The 25,171-nt window shown below is 40.8% G+C and overlaps 1 protein-coding gene and 1 long non-coding RNA gene across 2 annotated transcripts in view; both read right to left on the bottom strand.

The window, feature by feature from the left end:
- Window positions 1-782: 782 nt before the first annotated feature.
- The window catches only part of LOC133955519 (plakophilin-3-like), a 38,197-nt gene continuing 13,808 nt past the window's right edge, over window positions 783-25,171 (bottom strand). The window contains exons 3-13 of the mRNA XM_062390389.1: window positions 24,091-24,701; window positions 23,790-23,913; window positions 18,950-19,154; window positions 18,636-18,795; window positions 17,775-17,883; window positions 16,333-16,497; window positions 9,392-9,571; window positions 9,073-9,226; window positions 8,664-8,859; window positions 8,162-8,249; window positions 783-3,418 (exon numbers count right to left, since the gene is read on the bottom strand). Of these exons, the coding sequence (XP_062246373.1) occupies window positions 3,377-3,418; window positions 8,162-8,249; window positions 8,664-8,859; window positions 9,073-9,226; window positions 9,392-9,571; window positions 16,333-16,497; window positions 17,775-17,883; window positions 18,636-18,795; window positions 18,950-19,154; window positions 23,790-23,913; window positions 24,091-24,701 (2,034 nt within the window). The 3' untranslated portion in view covers window positions 783-3,376. The remainder of the gene's footprint in view (window positions 3,419-8,161; window positions 8,250-8,663; window positions 8,860-9,072; window positions 9,227-9,391; window positions 9,572-16,332; window positions 16,498-17,774; window positions 17,884-18,635; window positions 18,796-18,949; window positions 19,155-23,789; window positions 23,914-24,090; window positions 24,702-25,171) is intronic.
- On the bottom strand, window positions 19,463-23,783 carry LOC133955533 (uncharacterized). The gene is made up of 2 exons (XR_009920887.1): window positions 23,023-23,783; window positions 19,463-22,892 (listed from the first exon to the last, which is right to left on the bottom strand). It is a non-coding gene; the product is annotated as an uncharacterized LOC133955533 (long non-coding RNA).

Here is a 25,171-nt window from a genome sequence, read left to right as displayed (position 1 = left end):
AGGTATAAGGTAACATGCAACAGAACTAAACAGAAATTCAATTCACTGTGGGTTCAGTAATTGTCATGCTCTAATAACCTAATTCTAATTAACAATACTAATATTGATTGAATACTATGATGCCACTAGCTTCTTACACACAACTTAAATGTGCTATATGTAAGTCTACTGTGACCATGGTTTCTTGTTGGAGGTGTGGAGTTTGTGGTGGTGGTCACTTTCCGAGAGCTTCAGCCCATGATCCCTGTGGGGCAAATATATATTTAGTGACTTTTTTAGCAATTTTTTAAAAAGGTCAAATTTGCCCTGGTTGTGTCTTTTGTTAGGATTGCCTCAGGGAGAGTTAATCCAAATAATAGAGTCTTGTGCTGTTCACAGCCTCGAATTCTCTGAATGCCAAGTCCACAAGTTTGGATGTTTTTGCAGACGTTTTCTGACCTTTTTGAAGCCAGAGAAGTTTATTTTCCATTATGTTGTGGATAAGCCTCTTTTAATTCATGTTATTTTATGTCTGGGGAAAATGCAGAAATTCCCAAATGCCTCATCATTTCCTGTCATCATGCTTTTGTATGTCCTGCAATAAGTTATCCGCCAGCTAGCTTGCGCGCATATTGCAGTTGCGGAGAAGTTGTAACTTTCCTTCAGCTTGTATTGTAATGAAAGGATATGATTTTGATCTGTTATTTTAGTGGTCTGATGTTTATCCTTAGCATCAGCTCTGGTCAACGCTAATATCTTTGAATATAAAAACTCCAAGGTCTCAATACAGAGTGTCAACACTGTTTTTAAACTGTCTAACCAACATTTATTTATTATGCATTCAGCTTTTCCTTCAGACAAATTGGCAGCAACAACAATATTTCAACTCTGAGCCTAAATTTTATGATCCAAAAGGAAATACTACAGACAATAAAGCCAGATGTAAAACCCCAAAGGGCTTGTTGAGATAACCTCTGCTCTCAACAGGCAAGGGATGATTCTCACATCTACAAATAAACTGGAGCAAATTTGCATGAAAGTCATTGTTTGGAAAAACTGAAGTGAATATTCAAACTCTAAAAGGTTACTTTCTCCAATAAGACAGCTGGTAAATTAGCGTAGAGACTAATAAAAGCATATGACCAGTAAACAAGGCGGCATATGTAGATAACAAAATTACAGACAGACAATAGATACAATTAAAAAAGCGACAGTAGAGGAAATCGAAACATGTTGCATATTCACACCAAACAACCCTGTTCTACTTTACTATCCACATCTACTTGCTTGACATGCTTTACACCCGAAGTCGGAGGGGAAGAGAATGGATGTAAGAAATTCACGAGAACAACTATCAGCAGTATAATGACACTCTAACATTCACTCGTGTTTGGTGATCATTGTGTTCAAGTCCATCTCTTCCCTTTATCCCACTGGAGATCCAGGTTTTTCACTCCCTCCGTCAGCCTGGGCCCGCCCTTCCTCTCTGCTAGTTGTAAGGCTTTTTCAGGGATGCAGTATCGTCCACACCCTCCAACACTCCTTCCACAGAAATCCCCTTGTTTGCTCTTTGAATTCTCCACCAGCCCTTCTCTCATCCCTGCTGTGACTTTGTTCACCCATCACTCTCTGTCCTACTGGCTAGAATAGATAGTTATAATAGTAACGACCAACGGCCATGATATCTGATGTGCTAAAGGTACTAGTAAGGCAAGTGCTAAAGAGGTTGAAGCTAAAGGTAGACACCGATTAGAGTGACACTGAAGTGCAGGCCTTCCATCTCAGAGCAGCATTCTGTACATACTACCCTCTTAGGCTGCCGTCTCCGAAATTGCATCTTACAATTCTTTCATTTTCGTGGAAGTGTCTCTTGACTGAAGGCTGACGCTTGTCAAGCTGCATTTGCACATTGTGAATAATCCTGGGATGTTTCAATCAATCAATCAACCAATGAGTCAAATCTTGTATAGCCAATATTCATAAATCACAATTTGCCTCATAAGGCTTAACAAGGTGCAGCATCAGTGTGCAAGGGGGTAGTTGGTAGTGTAGTATGTTTTCCAGTTCTGCTCGTCTATCCGTATAATGCACCACACACCAATGGTGAGTTAAATTGGGTGCCTTGAGCTAAATGATAATACCAGCATGCAAACATGCTCCCAGTGACAATGATAACATTCTGCTATTTATCAAATGTTTATGTAAATGATCTAAGCTTGTTGGTGAGGTAAGATTAGCTCACTAAGGCTAACTACAGCTGAGATGTAGGGGTGGAAATTATGTCAGTCACAAGAAGTTCACGTTTTCCCTAATGACTCCTGCAGTGTGTACAACAGCAAGATAACCCATCACACAAAGGTTCAGTGAATTCAGAAGTGTGTTCAGTCTGCTGCTAAACCAAACTCTGATATTCAGGTCAGTATAAAAGTAGTCTATACAGTACAATCACTGTACATAAGGGCACTTTCTCAGCAGCTCACCGTTTCCATCAGTTTATGATAGTTTCTGTTCATCTCTAAAGTTATTTTAACAAGAAAGTAACTGTAAATCACAGCCCAGCTGATAAATGTTCTTGGACACTGATGAGGAGAGCTCCACTGTAAAAAGCTCCTGATTCACTCAGTGACATGCTGAGCCCTCTTTGAAAATGTACTGATATAGTTGATCCAGGATAATTATTTGAATCTAACATCCACATGTTGACAACACACTGCATACACTGTTACTGTTCTCTAAATATATTTTCTGTTTTCTGTTTATGCTAGTGATGCAGTGCTTAATTATACACATACAAATAAATTGATTTAAAAAGAAAATCCCTTCACTGTTACCTCTAGAGGTATGAAGTGGTATTAGGGAGACAGTTACAGGATGAGCAAAGGCTATCTGGTTAGCATGCTAACTTCAAATATTTCTTTGACACAGTGTCAAAAACAATTTACATTCCCTTGTCAATCTTAGAAACCTTTTGAACATTTCGATCCAAACGTTTATGCAATTACTCTTAATGATACAAAAATAAATGTCCATGTATATAATTTCTGGTTTGGGGTGTTTGTTTTGCACCTGGCATTTTCTCTGAGTGAAAATCTATTTTATTATGAATGTTTTTAAAACTGTCATGTCAGCAATCAGCACCACCAATCCAAAACAAATGGAGTCAGTGTCAAAACCCAGTCAAACCCTAACACACACAGAGATATATTTGGGGGGCGAACCACGTAAATGAGGGCAAACCTAAAGTCCATTCTTCCATTGGCTGCTGTTCTTTTTTCTTTTCCTGTAAGTCAGTCACAGTTCCATGAACAACTCATTGAAGCCGTTTCTCTTCTTTTCCTCTCAGCAGCTGTGATCCAGAGGTCAAAAGCTCAGAAAGAAGCATGTTACATGTGACAATCTAGATGGTGGCATCTGTGAAGTCCTGTCTGGTAAATCCTTTCTGAAAAACACAAAGCAACAATACAAATACTGGGTATGGTGGACAAACAATAAGGGTCGTTCCAAAGACTGATGCAGTGATTAGGTTAGACATTTGTGCTGCCTTCTACCATTTACTGCATGTTACTGTGCAGCACAGCATATCAAGTTAGAGAGACCTTTCCACTTTTCACCCCTTTGGGTCTTTAATCATGTGCAGCTTATTTAAAGTTCCAGTGGTTACAATTTTGGTGAAGGTGATCTGATGGCAAAAATGGAATATATTGTCTAATCATTGTGATGGAAATTTCCCAATACATCATCTTTCCCAATACGAATTTGTTTTCTTTACCCTATAATGTGCCCTTTATATTTAAATACTCAAGCCCAAATTAAACATCTTTTGAGTTGTTATGACAACTGAAGGCTACCAAACATTCTCCTTCATGTTTTGAAGGGGAGGGTGAGGTGAGGGGCATTCAGCTGCAACATGCAATCTCACCACTAGATGTCACTAAATTCCAAACACTGAACCTTTAAACCCCTGTTGCTAAATTACTCTCATTTTTAAATCATTACACTGGCTTCCAGTTTTTATAATCCATTAAAAAAAATATTCGGAACTTATACACACTAGTGGTTTCATGCAATTAATATTCAGCACTTTTCATTAAGACAAATAGTTCACATTTCCATGCTGGCTATTTCACACCAAAGGGAGCAGACTTTTGCGGTTGAGGCATCGCAGAAGCTTATCATAAACAGAATATAATTCTTTTTATGGCTTATATCAGCATCCTGACCTAATCTTTACTGCCCCCATGTGTCAAAGCCTCATGCCTCTTTGAATAGTGTTTCCCAGATCATTTCACAAAGTGCAGCATTTTTAGGTTTGGGATAAGTCCTTAGTTTTGGTTAGGCATCACTGAGATCGATGGTTCAGGTAGGGCTAAAATAGGTTAGGGAAAGACCAACTTATATGAAAGCAGCAGTTTAACTCAACGCAATAGCTTAATAGCTAAATGTATATTTTAAATTAAGTTTTTTTCTCTGTTTTTTTCTCCACCAGATCTTGAAAAACATATTTTCTAAATGCTCCACCTTTCAGTTGTGATGTTGGATGTTGGATGCAGGTCATAGAGGGTTTATCAAACCCTTTTCAATGACAAGAGCAGCTTGATAAAAAGCAGACTTAACCCAAACTGAAATAGCAGCCCACAAAACCTAGACAATGAGTTTGAAGACTTCTTGAACAAAGTGAGACCAAATGCTTGATAGTTAGGGTTTATCACTCGGAGCATGACCTTTCAGGTTAGACATTGTCATTTGATCCATTGATAATTTGATAATGACAGTTTAGAGAGCAACTACACTTAAACATTCCCCTGAAGAATCCCCTTTGTGCTGCCATCTAGTGGTGACTAATGCCAGGAGCAGACACCCCCCACACAATCACTGTAGTGCTCCTCTCGGGGAAACTCAGGACATTTCTTGTCAGTCTATCTTTTAAGATGAGGACACATTGATTTTGTCAAGAAAGCTCAAACAAAAAAGGCTCAAATGAGAAGGAGTTGCCCTCTGGGAGGCATGAACAGAAGATTCCTGTATTTTGCCTTTCCTTTTTTTCTACAGACAAAGGAATGTGACCTCTGCATATAACCTTTCCCAGAGCAGTGGACACACACACACACACACACACACACACACACACACACACACACACACACACACACACACACACTAGGAGTAGTGGGTAAATTTCACCTGCAGTTCCCAGGGATCAGTTGTGGGTTTTAGGGGCTTCGCCCATTCACCGCCCCCCGCCTACAGTCCCAGTCATTTCAGGTATTCAAACCCTTTAGTCCCAAGTGGCTTCTCTTACCTCTAGGCCACAGCTGACCCCACTGCAAAGCTCTTGGCTGTGTATCCACTGGTTATCTAGATGCTTTGGGGCAGTTGTTTGTTCTGTGACTTGTGAAGACAGCCCAGACTGTGGAGACAGTTGTGTTTTGTTTTTTCTGTATACAGAAGGAGCATAACAGCGGGCTTTCAAGTCCACCTAACCAAAGTCCTCTTTAATTCATCCCAGAAGGCTCAAGCGAGACAAACCCACAATGTCTCAGCCAGATTCTCATTCCTGCTGAGAGTGGTCTATCAAAAACTCAAACTTAACAAAACCAGAGCCAGACACAGGCAGTGACTGACAGAAGGAGAATATTCAGGAGATAGCAGCATTCAGAACATAGAGCAGTGTTGTCACTGTGTAGGACAAAAATAAACAAATCTCTCAAATCATAAAATTTTAGCTTTCTATAGTCCAGTTCTCCCACTAAAAGTAGATAGCTGTCTATAAAAGGAGCTGCTTGGCTGGTTCACGTCATTCATTTTGGATTTTTAACTTAATAACCCGGAGAAAACCCGTTCTAAGTTTTACTCTTTAGCAGATATTTGACTTCATTCCAAAAAATACTCCCATTGTGATATGGGGAAAAAATTCAGTAATGCCTTTGACTTTTACTTTTGCATCATGAAGCAACATCTCAAATTCTTCTTCAGACAGTATTCTGTCTCCTGTCTCTTACAGAATTAAATGTCACTATACTTACTATATAGATTTCAAAAGATGATAGTGAAGAATTGGATGACTGACCTCTTGAGTAAATAAGAAAAAAGTAAGAAACAAAAGTAAAACTTCATCACCACTGATTATCTAATGTGTCTTAGTTTGCAGAGTGAGAGCAACCCCATCGCACATCAGAACTTTGGTAACTCTATCGGTATTGACAGTCTGCTACAGAGAAGGTATTTTGTGTTTGCAGAGCCAAGTATCCCTGGATAAGGCATGGATAGAAGAGTAAAGTGAAGGAGGGAGGGATGGTACCAATTGCAAGCGAGAAATGGAGGTCTAGTGGGATAAAAAACACATGTGTGCAAACATAAACCAGAAAAACATCTGGTGGAGATAAAGGCTCACAGCACAATGTCAGCCAACACCCACACATTCTGCTCGCAATTTTCAAGCCCTGCTCACGCCTTCATTCAAACGTAGCAACATAAAACACCATATTAACAGGAAATGTTATTTTTAGTTCTGCCTCTTAAATCTGTTCATGACACTTGGCTGAGATTTTATTGTCTCAGAGCACAAACAGAAAATAGTAAATCTTTTTAGGGAATGATTAGGGGTGTCAATGAGTAAGAATTAAATAAATAAAAATTAACTACTTAACAGAATTCAATATTTGATATTCAGTTAAATCATTATCACAAAATAACTTGAATTCCACAACAATGCTGACCGGCAAACATGTTGCTACTTCAAATGGAAATGCGATAAATACAGTGATTTGTTTACAAAAACACCCCAACAAGAAACTAAGAGGATAAAGGAGCTTGGTCCGGGCCGACCTGATTTACAAATTCAGCAGCAAGCGATGAGGACGAGCTTACACCTTCTGCTGCTCCCGTTATGAGAAACACAGATGATTAACTGGATGGTGTAAGTAATGACTTCTACTGCTTCAGCTGTTTGCTGTTTTGCGTGACCTAAAACATCTCTCTGAGAAATGCAAATGCCATGAAAGTTCCCACAGTCACAATGAGGCTACAATTTCGATGAAGGTTACAGGACTGTCATATTGTGAGTTGGGATGTTTTTAATGAGTCTGGCTTCAGTTCACACACACACACACACACACACACACACACACACACACACACACACACACACACACACACACACACAATGCTCTGTGACACCACCCAATAAATGTTATCACCAGCCGCCACTGCGTAACGATATGATCACAAAATCTAAAACATCAGGAAAAGTAATGGAATACGAAACTTGGAAATGCTCTCAGAAGTAAAACATTTGCTTGTCTCAAAAAATTCTAATGTTTGTATCTAACTTTATTTTGATGAGCACGATGTAGAAACGTTATCTAACACATTCGCTGAAATGTCTCTGTCAGGGAGTGAGTCGCTGCCAAAGTGCCATGGACCAGAAGGAGAACATAAATAACTGAGACTTGAAAGTGAGTCAGAAACAATACCAGCTGTGCAAGAAAACAGGACACTTGTCTGGACATAATGGGGGAAGTTAATGTCTTGGAAGCCTGTCTTACAAAACCAAGGGCGCAACAATTTGAATGGAGACTTTAGTGATGTGGCTTCCAACTGGTTTCAACTTAAGTAACCCTGAACCATTCAGTAAGTTGACTGTCAGGTCACATGACAGTACCAGTGTTGTTCAGTTCTCTGCAAACACTTCATGAGGTTTTGGCTGACTCTGAATTCTGAAGGCCTCACAGTGACTCTTCATAATGGTGTGAGGAACCAGACTCACTGAGGGAGAAAACAGCCTCCACTCAGAGTACTTTTTACTTAAAATACTCTGGTGTACAACGCTTCCAAGTTAACAAGTGAATATGCTTTAATTCTCTGGCAGATCCTCAAGATTTAAAACTCTTCATGTTACAAACGTCTGAGCTATGACACAGAGCCCTACTTCCACATCCTAGCGGATGTTTAAATATCTAATGCTTTATTCAAATGGGAAAAAATGTTGACATATAATGTAATTCTATTGTCCGATGTCTTTGTGAGCAAGCAGCACTTTGTTGAACCTGCACTCTTTTGTCCTGAACCAAGATTTGTTTGTTGTTGCTGCTTAGCCAGCTCTTTCAAAAAGGAACCATGGTTGCAGCTATAGTTTGTGTTCAACATTTGAATGGTTTTTGTTATCAGCAGCTGTGGTTCTCACCTGTTTGTAGTCTTTGTGCAGCTTGTTGTACTGGAACATATTGTAGAGCACAGTTGAGGCCGCTTTGGCAGTTTTAATACTCCCAGGGCTAAACCAAGACACAGTGAGAAACAGGGAAAACAAGGAGGATTAACAAGGAGGAAATTCCAGAGCATAAGCGGGAGAGGGGGGGGGACTCACTGATAAACACTAAAAATGAGCAGATAATTGGCTGAAGGTTATATTGTTGTCTGGCCACTGGCCGATGTGGAATAACAACTCCAGAATATGTAAAGTAAACAGGAAACTAGGAGGTCGAAGCCCTGGTGTATCAGAAGGATTGTTGAACCTAAAAAACCTTGACCAATTATACAGAGCCTGGAAAAGCTGATTAAATTAAGCAGTTTTATGATATTATTTGGGAGTTTATATTTGGTACTTTTCCTGCTTTCTAAAGCACCAGTTCTTTTTTCTCACTGTACGACACTGATAGTTTTCACATTGTAGTGGAATTCAGTCCTACCTGTTATCATGTAAGGTCTTAATGCCCACCAGTTTGGGAAGGCCATTGAAGTAGGAGATGTCTCGTGCTGCTATAGTACTGCAGGTGACCAGGTGATTGAGTGCTGCACACAAATTGGACACTACCTCGCTGGACAGGGTTTTCTGTAGACCATCACATGGCAGCTTGGACACAAGAGCATTCACCATGTTCTTAGCTGCAAGGACAAAGAGGAAATGGTGGTTTTCCTAGCATTTTTTCACAATTGAAAACCCTGAAAACTTTTACTTTACAAAGCTGTAACTGCTGCCAAAGGAGTTTCTAAAAATGAATGGGTTAGGGATCTGACTTTTTTGTTGTTAGATTAATGTTTTATATTTTATGCATGACAGGAAGAGGAAGACCTTGAATGATTTTGATAGTGTCTTACCCATGTGGTCTTTGTTCGCTGAGTGTCCGGCCAGATTTTTCAGCAGGCCAGTCAAAGGTCTCAGCTCCATCTCACTGTTGGTGTCTAACAGATCCAGCAGGATGGGCAACATCCTCTCCTGCTCCATCACCACACCACTCAGCACTGATGACCACTGGCAGAGAGGGAAACACATCACATCAGCCTGAGTGAGATTCTCTTCTCATCATTTTGTTGTCTATCTGCTCTTGAAGGATCCAATTTCAAAGCAACAATAAATTAATTCATTTTACATGAATATAGAGTACAAGCTTAGTTCCTGTGATAGTTAAGGGCCTACCCAGGCCTCTCCTGTGGTGATATTTTGCAGGGCTCCTATGGCAGCCTCACGGCTGGTGGAGCTGATGTCCCTGTTTTGTAGAACACTCTTGTACATCTCCACCACCTTTGGGTGCCACAGCCACTCAGAACCTTTAGGTTGTCGGGACACCTCCGACAGTATGGTCAGGTTCTGGTTACGCTGCAGTGGAGAGAAGAAAAATGAAAAGAATATTGTTTATTTAATGTACAGTAGAATACATTCTCAAGCAGGTTTTATGATGAAAGTTTTTCTCTTGTATAATATTATGGGCCTTGTGCATGTGTACAACCTGCTTTTAAGAAAAGGCAAAGGAAGGGTAGAATATTTATAAGACACCCACATCAGAATGGACACACACAGCCTGGAGGTGCGACAAGCATAGCAGCTCAGAAACCAACAACACCATGGAGTTATCAGACATTACTGCCTCAGGGAAAATAGAGGTTGTCAGCTAAAAAGAAAACGTTGACTAGCAGAGCCAGTTGTAAAAGGTAAATGGTCTGTATTTTAGAGAGTTTTTCTAAACTCTATGTTTTTTGCCATCCACCCAGTCAAACACACATTCATACAGTGCATCTATGGGCAGCACTTTTTTCTATGAGGGGCAATTCTGCCACACTCTCTTCCAGCCAATCATACGGTTGCTTTCAACTTTAAATCTCTTCTCCTCTCTTTGGCAGATTTAAGCAATCCGCTGTAACATGCCTCTACCCAAATCTCCTCCAGTCTTCAGCAGAGTCATCATCACCCTATCAGGATCCTCAACCATCACCAGTGTCTAGATTCTAGAACCTGGGGGGGATCCCATTCAACATCGTGCTTCATCCCTTTCTAGTCCTGATGACATCACAGAGGGTTCTGAAATGCCAAACGACTTAAAATATTCACCATCACCTTCTCTTCTGCATGGCAATAAATGCTTGTTCAAACGTTAAATCGAAGCCCACCCCGGTATTAAATAAAGATAGATAATGTGTCTGCTTGTCCCGCTAGCCTTAAATGACCCCTGTATCTTGCGCTGATTAGGTCAGTACAATTGGGGGATGGAGCATGCTATTAAAGTCCCTGCGGTACACATACAACACCAATCTCTAGTCAGTCTAAGCTGTTGGGCCATTTGCTAACATAGGAGGAGGCACGATATATGTCAGCCAGCCACCAGGGGTCAATCGTGTCATAATGTCGGCCATCTTGTACTCTTGCTAATTAAACTAAAGTTAACTACTTTAGATGACTTTGACTGACTTTTGAAATGTTTCTAGCAAATTCATTTTAATTGCTAAACACCAGAAGAAATGACGGCTACAGCAGAAGCCCTTGAGCTTCCCATGGTAGGAATAGGAATAAACAAACAGGGTTGTTATTATATCGCTGGGTAAAGATAGTCCTGGTAATATAAATCTGCTAAGACTATTTGATTCAACCACGTTTTTCTCATAAGCTCCCATTGCTGTAAGTATGGGACCTGTGGTGCCTAGTTACCCTCGTAAAACCCTGTTAGGACAATCACTGTTCAGGGGGAGGGGTTTAAATGCACAGTCAATGTGGCCATTTGTTTTCAAGACCTTTTGTCAAGGAGCAGATTCCAACCAGAAACATTAGGTATCCTTTGGAGACTCTTCAACAGGAGTTTCTCATGTAGTCCAGTCAGGACTCGTCAAGACACATAAATTTCCCTCTAGACTTTAGTATTGAGCAGATGCACAAACAGGAACAGGGCAGCACCAAACTCAGGCCTCAGTGAAGCAGAATTGTCCTCCCTATCCCTCCTTTATGTAACCTGGCTAATAATCTCCTCTCAGCAATGGTCTATCACATAAAAAACCAACCCAGTCTCATCAGAAAACGTTCAGTGGCAACGTTGGTCCACTTGGAACGACGTTACCATCTCACAATCTGGCCTCTCAGAATGTGAGATGGTAACATTTTGTCAGCCCATTGTTTTGCATTGGCGTGTTCTCACGTCACGTGACTCACAAGCGCCCGTCTGCGGAGAGGAAAACATGGCGGATATTCCTTGTTTTCTCAGATAAAAATATAGTTTTGTAACTTAGTTTGGGCATAAAAATACATTCTGACACCATTTCTAGCGAGAAATGTGCTCTTTGCTTCCACAGTCTTCAGCCAGTTCGTGCTTATGATAAATATTTTAATAGTTATCACGAATGTTTTTATCGTTGCTATGAGGATTGCTATGACGCTGCCATGCCAGCACAGCACAGCGTGCTGTTAAAATCACCGTCCCTGCGTGGTGTCCTTCAGTGATCGTGAATGTTATTCACGTTATATAATATTAATATTTGAGGCTAGATTACACCTCTAATGCGAAGGATCCTGCGAGACCGTTCATGCCAAAGGGGGACCGACTGCGCCACGGACGGACTGGGCGAGCGGAACTGACATGTGGCTTTTAGTAAACATCCGGACCTTTAACTCTGGGCTGCGTAGTAACCACTGAGTGCTTGGAAGACAAACAATGTCATCTTCCTTCTGTCAGGTGAGTAGTTTATTGTTTTTAAAGATCGTTACGATCTAGGTTTACAGTCCGAGTCCTGAGACAGCGGATGCGGAGTCCGTTGATACACACAATGCTAATCTTCAGCTAATACGGCATTGTTAGCCACATGCTACAGCCCACCGTAGCCTGTGCTACCTGGGAGGTGAATACATGGTTGTTGAAACCAGTTCAAGACGCTTTGCTCATCATTGAGGGACGCTACAATATAAATATTAACATGAATTTGATTTATGAATGCTTTAGATTAATAAGGAGTGTATTTCTCTACCATTACTCCAAAATATCAGATCAATTTGGTTTAATGTATAGTATGCAATATGACAATAATGTTTCCATGTTATGGAGTTGCAATTCATTTTATAAAACAATTCCTATGTTCTGTTTTTTAATCAAGGAGGATCCAAGTGAAGCTACAGGAGTTTCATTAACGTCAATAACTTGGACCGAACACTTTGTTTTGCTTGATGAAGAGCAGGAAGGGCAGCCTGGAGAGAAAGAGAAGCCGGGTTGAGCCCACTACCATCATCGACGTACCACGAGGAAGATGAGGGAGAGAAATGATCCTACCATTAAAGAGGTACTTTTAAGTTACATACCAGAAACACCATTTTATATAATATGCCAAATATACATTTTTATAAAATCCCCAAAGTACGCTTGCTGACATACAAGTTAATATCACACTGACAGAATTTTGATCAATCATGCTTCCCTGCTGTGATTGTTTAACTGGGAAAACAACTTTTTCCAAAGGAAGGCAAGTCAATTTAAGGAATACATGTTCAAAGTTTTCCTCTGTTATGTATAATGATGACCCCCATCAAACATAATGTTAGCAATCTTTACACCTTTTAATTTATTCTGATTATTTCTGTCTACATGTGTGAATTTGCCTTCATTAGTTTCAGAAAAGAGCGATGATGTATCGGTCACGGGGCGGCAGCACGAGACTCCGCAAACTAGTCTGTAAGCAAAGTAGACGAAGGCATCGAGGTTGCGGCCTGCCATCATTGTTATTTTGCTTAAGGGACTGAATATGTATCATGTAGAAATATTAGCATTTCCCTTATATCTACCAAAACTGCTTGTTTCACAGACTGCAGTTTTGTTTTGGTCCGATGTGGTGTGCAAATACAACCGTATCGGCAATGGGTTGTGGGGCATTAACATTTGTAACTCTAATTTTGTTTTGACAGACTGTGAAAAGAACGGTGAGAACATCACCATTCTACAGGAAGACACAGTCCAGTAATGGGTGTCAGAAGTTCAGTAGTGAACGACAGGTACTGTGGAAAATGTGTGTCATTGTTGTACAATGTCCTTTGACTCTGTTTACACAAGGTTAACACAAAAAGGTTTGATTGTAAACTGATATTGGTATGAATTCATGTTATTCTCCTCTTCACAAGAAACAAACAATCCAAATTACCTGCAGAACGCCCTTGATGGACGCTTCAGATGCATCGTCAGACTGGCGAGACAGCAAGATGCCAACTTTAATGGCAATTTATTTGTGTAACATTCTGTGACCAAATGTATAGATAACTTTTTGTAGATTGTAAAAAAAGATAACCCATTTATTAAAAAAAAACTACACTAGAATTACCGCACTGCGTTGTATGACTCCGCTAATCTTGCTGTCTATATAAGGGATATTAGCATAAGGGAAATGCTAATATTTCTACATGATACATATTCAGTCCCTTAAGCAAAATAACAATGATGGCAGGCCGCAACCTCGATGCCTTCGTCTACTTTGCTTACAGACTAGTTTGCGGAGTCTCGTGCTGCCGCCCCGTGACCGATACATCATCGCTCTTTTCTGAAACTAATGAAGGCAAATTCACACATGTAGACAGAAATAATCAGAATAAATTAAAAGGTGTAAAGATTGCTAACATTATGTTTGATGGGGGTCATCATTATACATAACAGAGGAAAACTTTGAACATGTATTCCTTAAATTGACTTGCCTTCCTCTGGAAAAAGTTGTTTTCCCAGTTAAACAATCACAGCAGGGAAGCATAATTGATCAAAATTCTGTCAGTGTGATATTAACTTGTATGTCAGCAAGCGTACTTTGGGGATTTTATAAAAATGTATATTTGGCATATTATATAAAATGGTGTTTCTGGTATGTAACTTAAAAGTACCTCTTTAATGGTAGGATCATTTCTCTCCCTCATCTTCCTCGTGGTACGTCGATGATGGTAGTGGGCTCAACCCGGCTTCTCTTTCTCTCCAGGCTGCCCTTCCTGCTCTTCATCAAGCAAAACAAACTGGTCGGTCCAAGTTATTGACGTTAATGAAACTCCTGTCGCTTCACTTGGATCCTCCTTGATTAAAAAACAGAACATAGGAATTGTTTTATAAAATGAATTGCAACTCCATAACATGGAAACATTATTGTCATATTGCATACTATACATTAAACCAAATTGATCTGATATTTTGGAGTAATGGTAGAGAAATACACTCCTTATTAATCTAAAGCATTCATAAATCAAATTCATGTTTATATTTATATTGTAGCGTCCCTCAATGATGAGCTAAGCGTCTTGAACTGGTTTCAACAACCATGTATTCACCTCCCAGGTAGCACAGGCTACGGTGGGCTGTAGCATGTGGCTAACAATGGCGTATTAGCTGAAGATTAGCATTGTGTGTATCAACGGACTCCGCATCCGATGTCTCAGCACTCGGACTGTAAACCTAGATCGTAACGATCTTTAAAAACAATAAACTACTCACCTGACAGAAGGAAGATGACATTGTTTGTCTTCCAAGCACTCAGTGGTTACTACGCAGCCCAGAGTTAAAGGTCCGGATGTTTACTAAAAGCCACACGTCAGTTCCGCTCGCCCAGTCCGTCCGTGGCGCAGTCGGTCCCCCTTTGGGATGAACGGTCTCGCAGGATCCTTCGCATTAGAGGTGTAATCTAGCCTCAAATATTAATATTATATAACGTGAATAACATTCACGATCACTGAAGGACACCACGCAGGGACGGTGATTTTAACAGCACGCTGCGCCGTGCTGGCATGGCAGCGTCATAGCAACCCTCATAGCAACGATAAAAACATTCGTGATAACTATTAAAATATTTATCATAAGCACGAACTGGCTGAAGACTGTGGAAGCAAAGAGCACATTTCTCGCTAGAAATGGTGTCAGAATGTATTTTTATGCCCAAACTAAGTTACAAAACTATATTTTTATCTGAGAAAACAAGGAATATCCGCCATGTTTTCCTCTCCGCAGACGGGCACTTGTGAGTCACGTGACATGAGAACACGCCAATGCAAAACAATGGGCTGAAAAATGTTACCATCTCACACTCTGAGAGGCCAGATTGTGAGATGGTAACGTCGTTCCAAGTGGACCAACGTTGCCACTGAACGTTTTCTGATGAGACTGGGTTGTAAAAAACACGTGTGCACTTTTCTTCACTCTAAGGGTGATAATGAGAACATACGTGTAACATGGAGCCTGATGTTGACTCTCCATTAGCCTCCATTGCTTGCTATTGAGATGTGTAATCTGATCGGAGCTTCTGTAGATTGTATTGCAAACTCCCCGTGGACCTGAGGCCACTTCTAAGGTCTCTATCTACTGGGCCACTTATTATCTGACTAATGTTGAGATACCTAAGAGGGGGCTGAGCTGCTCTATGTCATTAGCATGACTTTAAGCTTAACTTTTACACGCTCGTTTGGTCACATATTTTGAAATATCACTTTCACAGAAATGGCTCCAGCACAGTACACTTGCTGTTGAAACAGAATAAATATCTTATTGTGACAGTGCAGCTAAGGTAAGGTAAGATACATGGCTTATATAATTAAAGACCGGTGGTTGTATACCTGATACATGCAGGTCACAGTGGCAAACTGACTTGCCCCCTGACACGTAAACAATGATTGTATTGTATAACTGAGAATGCAACCCAGAGCAGGACAAAACTGGATGGATAGTGTTGATGTTGTCTTTAAAAATCCCCAAACACAATGGTGGTTGTGGAATAAGCAGACAAAATTACTATGGTGAAGAAATAGCTGAATTTACTGTCTTTTCAGTATCTAGGGCCTCCATTGAGATGTATAAGTGAATGAAAAACATTGGACCTATGCAAGAGTGTTTATCTGGCTAAAACTGATGTGAGCATAAAGAAAATTACAACAACCAAAAGCAAAGTGAGTGAATAAGAGCACAGCAGCATCAGCTAGAGGGATGTGACAGGTGGAGCCATCGCAGACGAACTGGACAAGCTCACTCAATATTATTGTTTATCCTCTGGCCAAAGCCAAGAAGAACTAAACAGATTTATTGTTTTGCAGTAAAGGGGGAGATGTTTTGATACTTGGAGACAGGAGTGTGATTTTATTAGTGTGATAAATTTTACCTGTGAGTTTTTTTTGTTGTACATAGTAAAGCAACCAATGGTGTCAATGTGTTGGGAGGCAGAAGCTCTCGATTGGCCCTCCAGGCGGAGTCGCACTGATGAAGGAAGCTCCGTGTACAGCTGGTAGGACAGATTCCTCATCACACACAGGGAATTCTCCAAACCCTGGACAGAAAAGAGTGGAGGCAAATGTACGTTAACTAACTAACTATACTGAGTTAATAGTGAACCATGTTAACTCCAAATCTGGGTAGAAGCTTGTACTCTTATGATCATAAATTATGCAACTGTGTCTGACATCTGCAACAAAACCACCCTGATTAACACGCCGGAGAACAGGCGTGTCTAATGATGAGTAACCCTGTGGTGATATGATCCAAATATGAAATGACCTCCATCAGGATACAAGATGTTGGTGATGTTGCACAGCTGACGTTCTTGGTTTGTCTGAGTATCCCTAAATTGCCAAATTTTATTGTATTTATTTATTGAAAACCGAACCATCTCATGTAATCACCAACATTTGGGACAAATCTAAAGCAAATGAGAGCGATCCTTCAGCTAGTTAACAGTTCACACAGATTTAGCTCACGTTAACTTAGAGTTGATGGGAATTGAAGTACAAGGATTTGAAAGTGGTCCTGTCAGCAAAACACAGAGGGGAAGGGCTAAATGCTGACATCAGCATGACTCAGTATGATTTGCTTCACTCAAATGTATTCAAAATCACATCCTTGAGTTTAGATACAATATGAGAACAGGCACCATTAACTTTCAGTCTTAGCACTGAGAACCTCCTCCAACATGTTTGCTCAATCAGGTGCAGGAGGTGTTCATGTTGATGTTTAACAGAAGCTGCATGTTAATCAGTCATCTGCCAGTTCGTTAAAGGCTTATCCAAGTTAAACATCCGGTGAAATTCCAGTGTAGCAGGTAATATTACCATTGACTATTTAATGATAAAAAAAAAGCTTTGAACTTTCTGGTGCAGGGAGAAATGCAGTTGCTCACTGAGTTTAGATCATTAACTTAAGAGCCCTTAGTCTCACCCACCGAAAGACAACCTCTGAGCTGCTAAATGCACGGCTTGCGTTTTCGTGAATGAGGCTCGACCCATTCTAAAGCCGTCCCACAGCAACAGGTCTGAGTAAGTTTGTAAATATGAGATTTCAGCACAGATTTTTTTTAACTCAATTTGACCGTGTCATTATTGGTTCGTGAGTGTAGATCGATGGACAAAAATGGCAATTTTACCTATTTAAAATGAAATGTTCAACACAATAATGTGTGCACACTGTTGTAACAGCACTGTAATAAAGACAAAGGCTGTTGATATTCCAAATGTTTGCAATTTACAAGAAATACCACATATATTGTAGTAGTCAAACTTAATTTGACAGTCACCGTTAATTAAAGATTATAAAAATGCCACAGGCTGTTACCTTGTCCTCAGTCATGTCCTCTTGTGTTATGTAGGACACCAGAGAGTCCACCAGACCTCGCATGTCTCTCATCTTCTGTCTTGTCCTCTCATTCACTGAGCTCAAGTTCCTACAAACACACACACACACACACACACACACACACACACACACACACACACACACACACACACACGGAGGAATTTAAATCCAGACTACAATCAGAATGCAGTAAAGCTGTCTGACAAAAATGCATCTCTGATCTCTCTTGAATCTCTTAAGTTGGACCTTTATGAGATTTCTGCACTTTGTTGTAATTCTATCTGTGGTAAGAAACTCCTCAGGACTCAAACATACCTTACAAGGTCAATTCAGTTCCATAAGAAACAAAGAATTAGGTTTCTGATATGATCATGACCAAATTTTACATTGACATGCATGATTTAAAGTCTGCTGAGTCATATGTTTCGACTTATAATGGTTACTTGGTTCAATGAAACAGGCAGGTGATGGTTTCCAAAAGCAACAACCAGGTCCTGTCCCTTATATTAACTCTCGTTCAATACTTTGGCTCCACAGCAATAGCAGAAAAGACTCATGGCTACTTTACTGTATCTATCGTAACGTCTGAGTCTCCTCAAATGATCCAGAACATTCGAAGATGTGTATAAGTATCTTCAAATGCAAATCTATGGAGAGGAAAGCCTGCACCTCTGTCCTGTTTCCTAGTGTATATAGGGAAAATGACCAGGCAAAAAATCCAGAGAAAAACCGTTCCCTGCATTTCCAGCTGCGAGACTGCAGAGCATCGAAACAAGGTATTTCTCTGAGTATTCCTCTAGTGCCATTGTCACGTCCAAGTTTGAGTTCGTATGGAGTCACCTGAGGCAGCCGGTGGTGTTGTAGAAGATTTCTCTCTCAGATGGACTCAGTGGAAGACTGCTGCACAGAGGAATCAGCACTGTATCTGTCAGCTCTGATAAAGCTTCTTTGGACAGCTTTTGCTTCAGGTTGTCTCTGGAGGACAGATTCCACAGGACGCCTGCAGCAACGACACATTTTATACACAAACTCAAATATACAGTAAACTTTAGATAAAGGTAAATCACCACCAAATACCTGGATTATATGATGCACTACTGATTAACAAATATCATATCATTCGAACCAGTTTGAAACCAGGAGACCATTATTACCTGTGATGATCTTTTGAAGCTCCTCGTCAGGTTGGCGAAGGATGCTGACGAGATGGGTCAAACCCCCGGCATCTATCAGGGCCACCTTGTTGTCAGAGTTCTCGTAGATGAGGTTCCGCGTGGCGCCCGTGGTGTAACGCTGCACTTCCTGGTTGTCGCTGGTGAAAAGCTGAACCAGAGCTGGAATGCCATAAAGCGCACGCACCTTTAAGAGAGCAGATCAGGAACACACACCACATACTGTAAATAACCAAAGAGTACATTTAATACTTTGAGTGCATGTGAGATGAAGTGGTTGTGCTACTTGAAACGATCCTATCACACAAACAAACGTCCATCGTTGTCTTCTTTTTCACCGACACATGAAGAATTGCGTGCAGAGCATGATGTACTCTGTCTATTTAAATTACTCCAAGTCTTTCTTACTGGGGGAAACTCAGTGCAGTACTATGCAAAGGTAGTTTAGTTGTTTGGATTTTCTTCCATCACATAAAACCTTCATAGAGCTGAATATGATCCCATATTCATTCTGCAGCATGACGAGCCATAAAGAGCTGTCGACAGTGATGAGAGGAACGAGGAGTCCTGCAGCAGAATGACTGCACCCAATCTGCCTCTGACTGACCCAAGATCAAAGCTCAACACCTCTAAGACGCTTGGATCAACCTAGCTTGAAAAACTGTGTATAGTGTACAATGTGTGTGCAATGTGTGTGCGATATTTACATAGGAGAATCTGTGCTGTTGTAATGGCATTATGTCACACCAGCTTTTTACTAAACTTTGTAAAAAGTGGAATTATTTTTTAAAGGATCTTCAACCAACATTCAATTACACAAACACTTGTCTGCACACGTATATCAGGTGATAGAAGAAATATTTAACTGGCACATAAAACCAGTATATAGAAATATTGCGTTGTATTTGGCGAAACCTGTTTTCATATTTTCCTCCCCTTCACCAAACCTCGTCTCAGATAAATTTTTTCTGAAATAGTAACACTTTGACAGGAACATGGGACACCACTGACACTCATTATAATCTGTGACCATCACCTGTATCACTGACTGTAAATACTGAGCCCTTTAAGCCCCTCCTCATTTCAACACATCACAACAACACGCTTTGTTGCTTTTCACACAGACAGCATACTTCATTGAAATGAACATAAAATTAGCAAATAGTAGACAGTCAATGCATAATTATGTACTTCTCAAATAGTAAAAAATCAATAGCAGAAAAGAGGAACTTTACAAAAGCAATCCATCTAAACCAACACAAGACAAAAACATATACAAATAAACACAATTCTCTTCTACAACAGAATGTACAAACTAGAGTGTCACTAAGTGAACTGTCCCCTTATGACACATATTTAAATTCAGAGGTAAAAAATAAATAACAATTCCAGCAACATAGAAGAAACCGTCCAACATGAAATAAATCACGCCTTTGGATAATTTTTCTCACGTACCTATTCCCCTCTGAACATGGAGCTGACACAGAGCAATTTCTCTCCAGCCTAGATTTACCCAAACTGTCTAAAAAATAGGTTACTTCTGGTACATGTATTATCATCCTAACTGTATTATCCTTTCTCTGACATGAGATATAAGAAGCAAATTCACCTTGAACTAGAACGACTACATCACTAGACACGCTCCACACACTTAACACAAAACACAAATGTGCTTCTGGGAAAGTCGTTCATCCAGAAAAGAAGAAATGAAGCAGCAGCGCTGGCATCACAGCAGAGCTTTACACTTCACTGAGAAAACACACAGGGATACCAACTCTCTGTTCAGCCGATCACTACAGCCAGACAACAGTATTATAGGAATTCAGACATCAACTCACAAAATGAACTTTTACTAACAAATACTCATGACATGATAAACTGGAATATATCTACTTTCCCTCTTCTTCCTGACCATGTGTGGAACTCCTACACATGATGAATTCCTACCTCCCACTCTGCACTGGCAACATCAGGCACTGAGAAACTGACATTTCCCCCGAGCAGTGTCAGACTCACTTCACCTCAGTTACACCCTCCTTGAATCCCCCTCTCTCACTAATGGAACAAATCATCAAATGAAAACTCTGCCTATACAGAAAAAAACAAATCAAAGCAGATTAGATCAGCAAACCTTCTTTAATAATACATGGAGCAGTGGTGGGGTGACTATTGCCCTGCACATACACTGTATACAGCACAATCAGCAAACTATTTAATATTGTAATAATTCTATTTCATAATAAGGCCATCGTGATGTAATTTACACTGTGTGAATGGTTAACGTAAATAATCGTTAGATTGTGTCTTTCATTTTATTGGTTGAAAAAGTCAATGCATTACAACACTATATGATGTAATTTTTTGATGTCATGATGATGTCATTTCTGGAGGATCTCCAGAGTTCAGTGCATGTCTTAAACAGCTTATGTTACACCATAATACAAACTGGAAAACATTTTAAAGAACAGTGTGGTTCAGATCAGTGCAAATATTTTGTAGGTTTGGTTTTGTAAGTTCATTAGTCAAAAGCAACAACTTAAACATTGTCCAATGCATAAGTTTTCGGTTTGTTTTGATGTTTTATACTGAGTGTCAGAGCTTTTCAACAGGGCTCTGTGTGGAGGAAAAACTACAAGTTTGATGTAATTTGTGTAATTATTTTCTTTATTGAGTTTAATCTTGCAGCCCAAAGAGACAGTATTATAGATTATATCCTGTATGATCCTGAATTATTTTTCAATATATATAAGGTTTAGGTTATAGGATGCAAAGATAGATGTGTTATTGATTGATGTCATGCACATGAATGACATCAAAAAAAGGCAATTCTCTGACTTCAGTGTCACATCACTTATTATAAAACATCATATGATTGTCTGATCAATATAATGACCTCCCACTAGATCATAAGCTCCAATGCTTACTGTAATCGTCTGGGTACACACTCCCAGGTAATACTCTCACTAAGCTAAAAAACACATAAGTAATGACCCATTAAATATAAAACTATATTCAAAACACAGAATATGTATATTTAACACTGACTCTTGGCTACAATGTACCCGCTGCAGTACAGAGAGAGGTAGAATTAAAGAGGGAAAATGGGTTGGATATCATAGAAAAACACTTTCTCCCATTAATTCTTCCTCTTCTAATCATATAAGTTTTGATAATTTCAATGTAATTTTTCCTCTGCATCTGTGCATACACAACTCACTTCCTCACTGTCTGGGAAAAAGCACAATACCTGCTCTTCTCTTGGATTTTGTGCATCCAAAGCAATGCTGACCAAAAAAAACTTGGACTGAAAACAAAAATACAGAGAAAACTACAAGCAAAAAAAGAGGGAGGTGGATATTGCTGACCCACCCTGCCTGTTTCCCTCTGAGTTTCCTGTGTTGCTGGAGGCCAAGGTGGGGGAAGTGTTGTCTGATAAGGTGGGCTCTCCAGCGCAACTGTAAAAAAACTGCTATTTATCATTTATACTCACACTAAAGTTACAGAAACATAGCTGCTACTATCGTGCATGTTTCTTATTTTGAGCTTCTCAATCTTCTTTATAAAACAAACCATTCTTGATGTTCCCATGGGGACTGTGCTATACATCCCAACGCACCCCAGCTCCACCCATCATCGTCGACGGATTCCCTGTACCCTTCTCCCCTCAAGTCAAGAGCATCGGCGTCATTCTGGACAGCACCCTTTCATTTGCAGCCCATATTCAAAACATCACCCGGACTGCATTCTTCCACCTCCGCAACATCTCCAGACTCCGCCTATCAGTGACCCAGTCCAGCACCGAAATCCTGGTCCACTCATTTGTCACATCCCGCATCGACTACTGCAATGCCCTCCTCACTGGACTCCCCACCAAACTCATCAACAGACTGCAAATCATTCAGAACTCGGCCGCCCGGATCATCACCTGTAACAAATCATTGGATCACATGTCTCCTGTACTCATCCAACTTCACTGGCTCCCTGTACAATACCGCATCGACTACAAAAACCTTCTCCTCACCTATAAAGCTCTCCACAATCTAGCCACCACTTACCTCTACGACCTCCTTCAGGAATACACTCCCTCCCACACCCTCCGCTCATCCTCTTCTGGACTGCTAACCATCCCCACGTCACGCTTCAGTACCATGGGTGCCCGAGCCTTCAGCTGCTCAGCACCCAGGCTCTGGAACTCCATCCCCCCACACATAAGACAATCAGACTCCATCACATCATTCAAGTCTCAACTCAAAACTCACCTGTTCAAACTGGCATACTCTTTATAACTGGACCCTGTGCACTTCACTTGTTTTTATGCTGATGTTCTGTTTTAATGTTGTTTCGATCTTTCATGCTTTTAGCTTTTATCCTGTATTATTTTATTGCAAGGTGACCTTGGGTGACTTGAAAGGCGCCTCCAAATAAAATGTATTATTATTACTATTATTATACCTCTGTGTGTGTGTGTGTGTGTGTGTGTGTGTGTGTGTGTGTGTGTGTGTGTGTGTATGTGTGTGTGTGTGTTTATGTGTGTGTGGGTGTGTGTGTGTGTGTGTGTGTAGGAACTTGAGCTCAGTGAATGAGAGGACGAGACAGAAGATGAGAGACATGCGAGGTCTGGTGTCCTACATCAAACAAGAGAAACATGACTGAGGACAAGGTAAGAACCTGTGACATTTTAATATTCTTTAATTAACGGTGTCTAATTGTCTGTTTCAGTTACCGTCTGTGTCAGTTTGCCTTGTCAAAATATTTCACCAAAAATTGCAGACATATGGACAATCAGCAATAAGCAACAAACAACCATGTACATGCATGTTACCTGGTTCTTTGCATCGTTGCTATGGTAGCACTGGTGCTGTATGTATGCAGCTCCCAGAATTTGCAGGGCCGTGTCTGATTCAGACAGATATCTGACAGCAGTTGCCATGTCCAGACTCTGTATCCTACACACACACACACACACACACACACACACACACACACACACACACAAAATAATGGCGTCACATTCTATCAACACAATGACACACATTAATTAATTTGTAAATCATCTGACTGAGCTACAAATTAAACCAGGCCAGTTGTCTTAGCTGTGTTAATGAATGGTCAGCATGTCTCACTCTGCCAGGGGGTCGTTGCTGTGTATTGATACTCCATCCAAGACATCCACTCCTTTCCCAACGCTCCTCACACTGCGGACCGAGGCAGTCCGTTTCAGGGGGGCTTGGTACTGCCCTGCACCCGTCACATGGTTGGTCCGGGACACATGCTGCTGCCACTGTGTTCCCCAGCCGTCCCCTGCCATGGGGACTCCCCTGCCAGTCCCCAACCAGCCCTCCCTCTCAAAGGCATAGCCCTGTTGCTGGTTGTGCTGCTGCCGGTTAGTGATGCGGCTGATGGTGCGATGGGAGGGGCCTTTGTAGGAGGACTGATGCTGCGGCTCCTCCGGCCAGTTGCGTCTTTCTTGGGCTAATATCCGAATGAGGCTTCGGCTGTGTGGGGGATCCACGGAGACTGGCAAAAAGGCAGTCTCTGGAGGAACCACCACAGTAAGAGGTAACCTCTCCTGGTCAGCCTGACACATTGACTTGGACCGCCTGCTTCTGTTGTGTGCCTGCACAGTCTGGAAGTTGCTCTGTACCATGCTGCTTCCTCTGCTGCTCAACCTGGAACTCGTCTCCACAGCAGAGCGAGAAGAGAAGCCAGAGGAGGGAAGGGGACCTGTGGGAACCTGCAGGGTGGGGTGTGGGGATATATCTAAGGTCAGCAGACACACTGCAGCAGGAAAAAGATAACTATAATTTTGTCAAAATTTCTGATTTTAAAAAGATCATTTTCAAATTTCTCAGTTTAGTAAAAGTTGTATAATTATACAGAAGCTCTAACAGTATGGACAAGGAGACAAACAATCACTAGTGTCTTGTTTTTTTGTAAGATACAGTGCTTGAGGTGAGGGGCAGCATATGTAGGCGTAAGAGTTTCCGAAATCAGCAGCTCTTCCTGCTCTCATTAATTCAGGCCTCTTTACTGTAAACTGCAGGAAGCTTACTGATGCCTTTGTATTGTTAGACTGGAGAGTTAAAGGCAGCAGGAGCAGGGAAATGTCCTGTTTACATTTTTCTTCTGTCTCTACATTGTTCTGAATTTGGTCAGCTTCTGTTTTCCTTCCTTTATGGGTGTGTGTAATTTTATAATAAATTT

This window comes from Platichthys flesus, chromosome 1, assembly GCF_949316205.1.
Source record: "Platichthys flesus chromosome 1, fPlaFle2.1, whole genome shotgun sequence".
Lineage (NCBI taxonomy): Eukaryota > Metazoa > Chordata > Actinopteri > Pleuronectiformes > Pleuronectidae > Platichthys > Platichthys flesus.
This window is presented reverse-complemented; position numbering and strand designations above follow the sequence as displayed.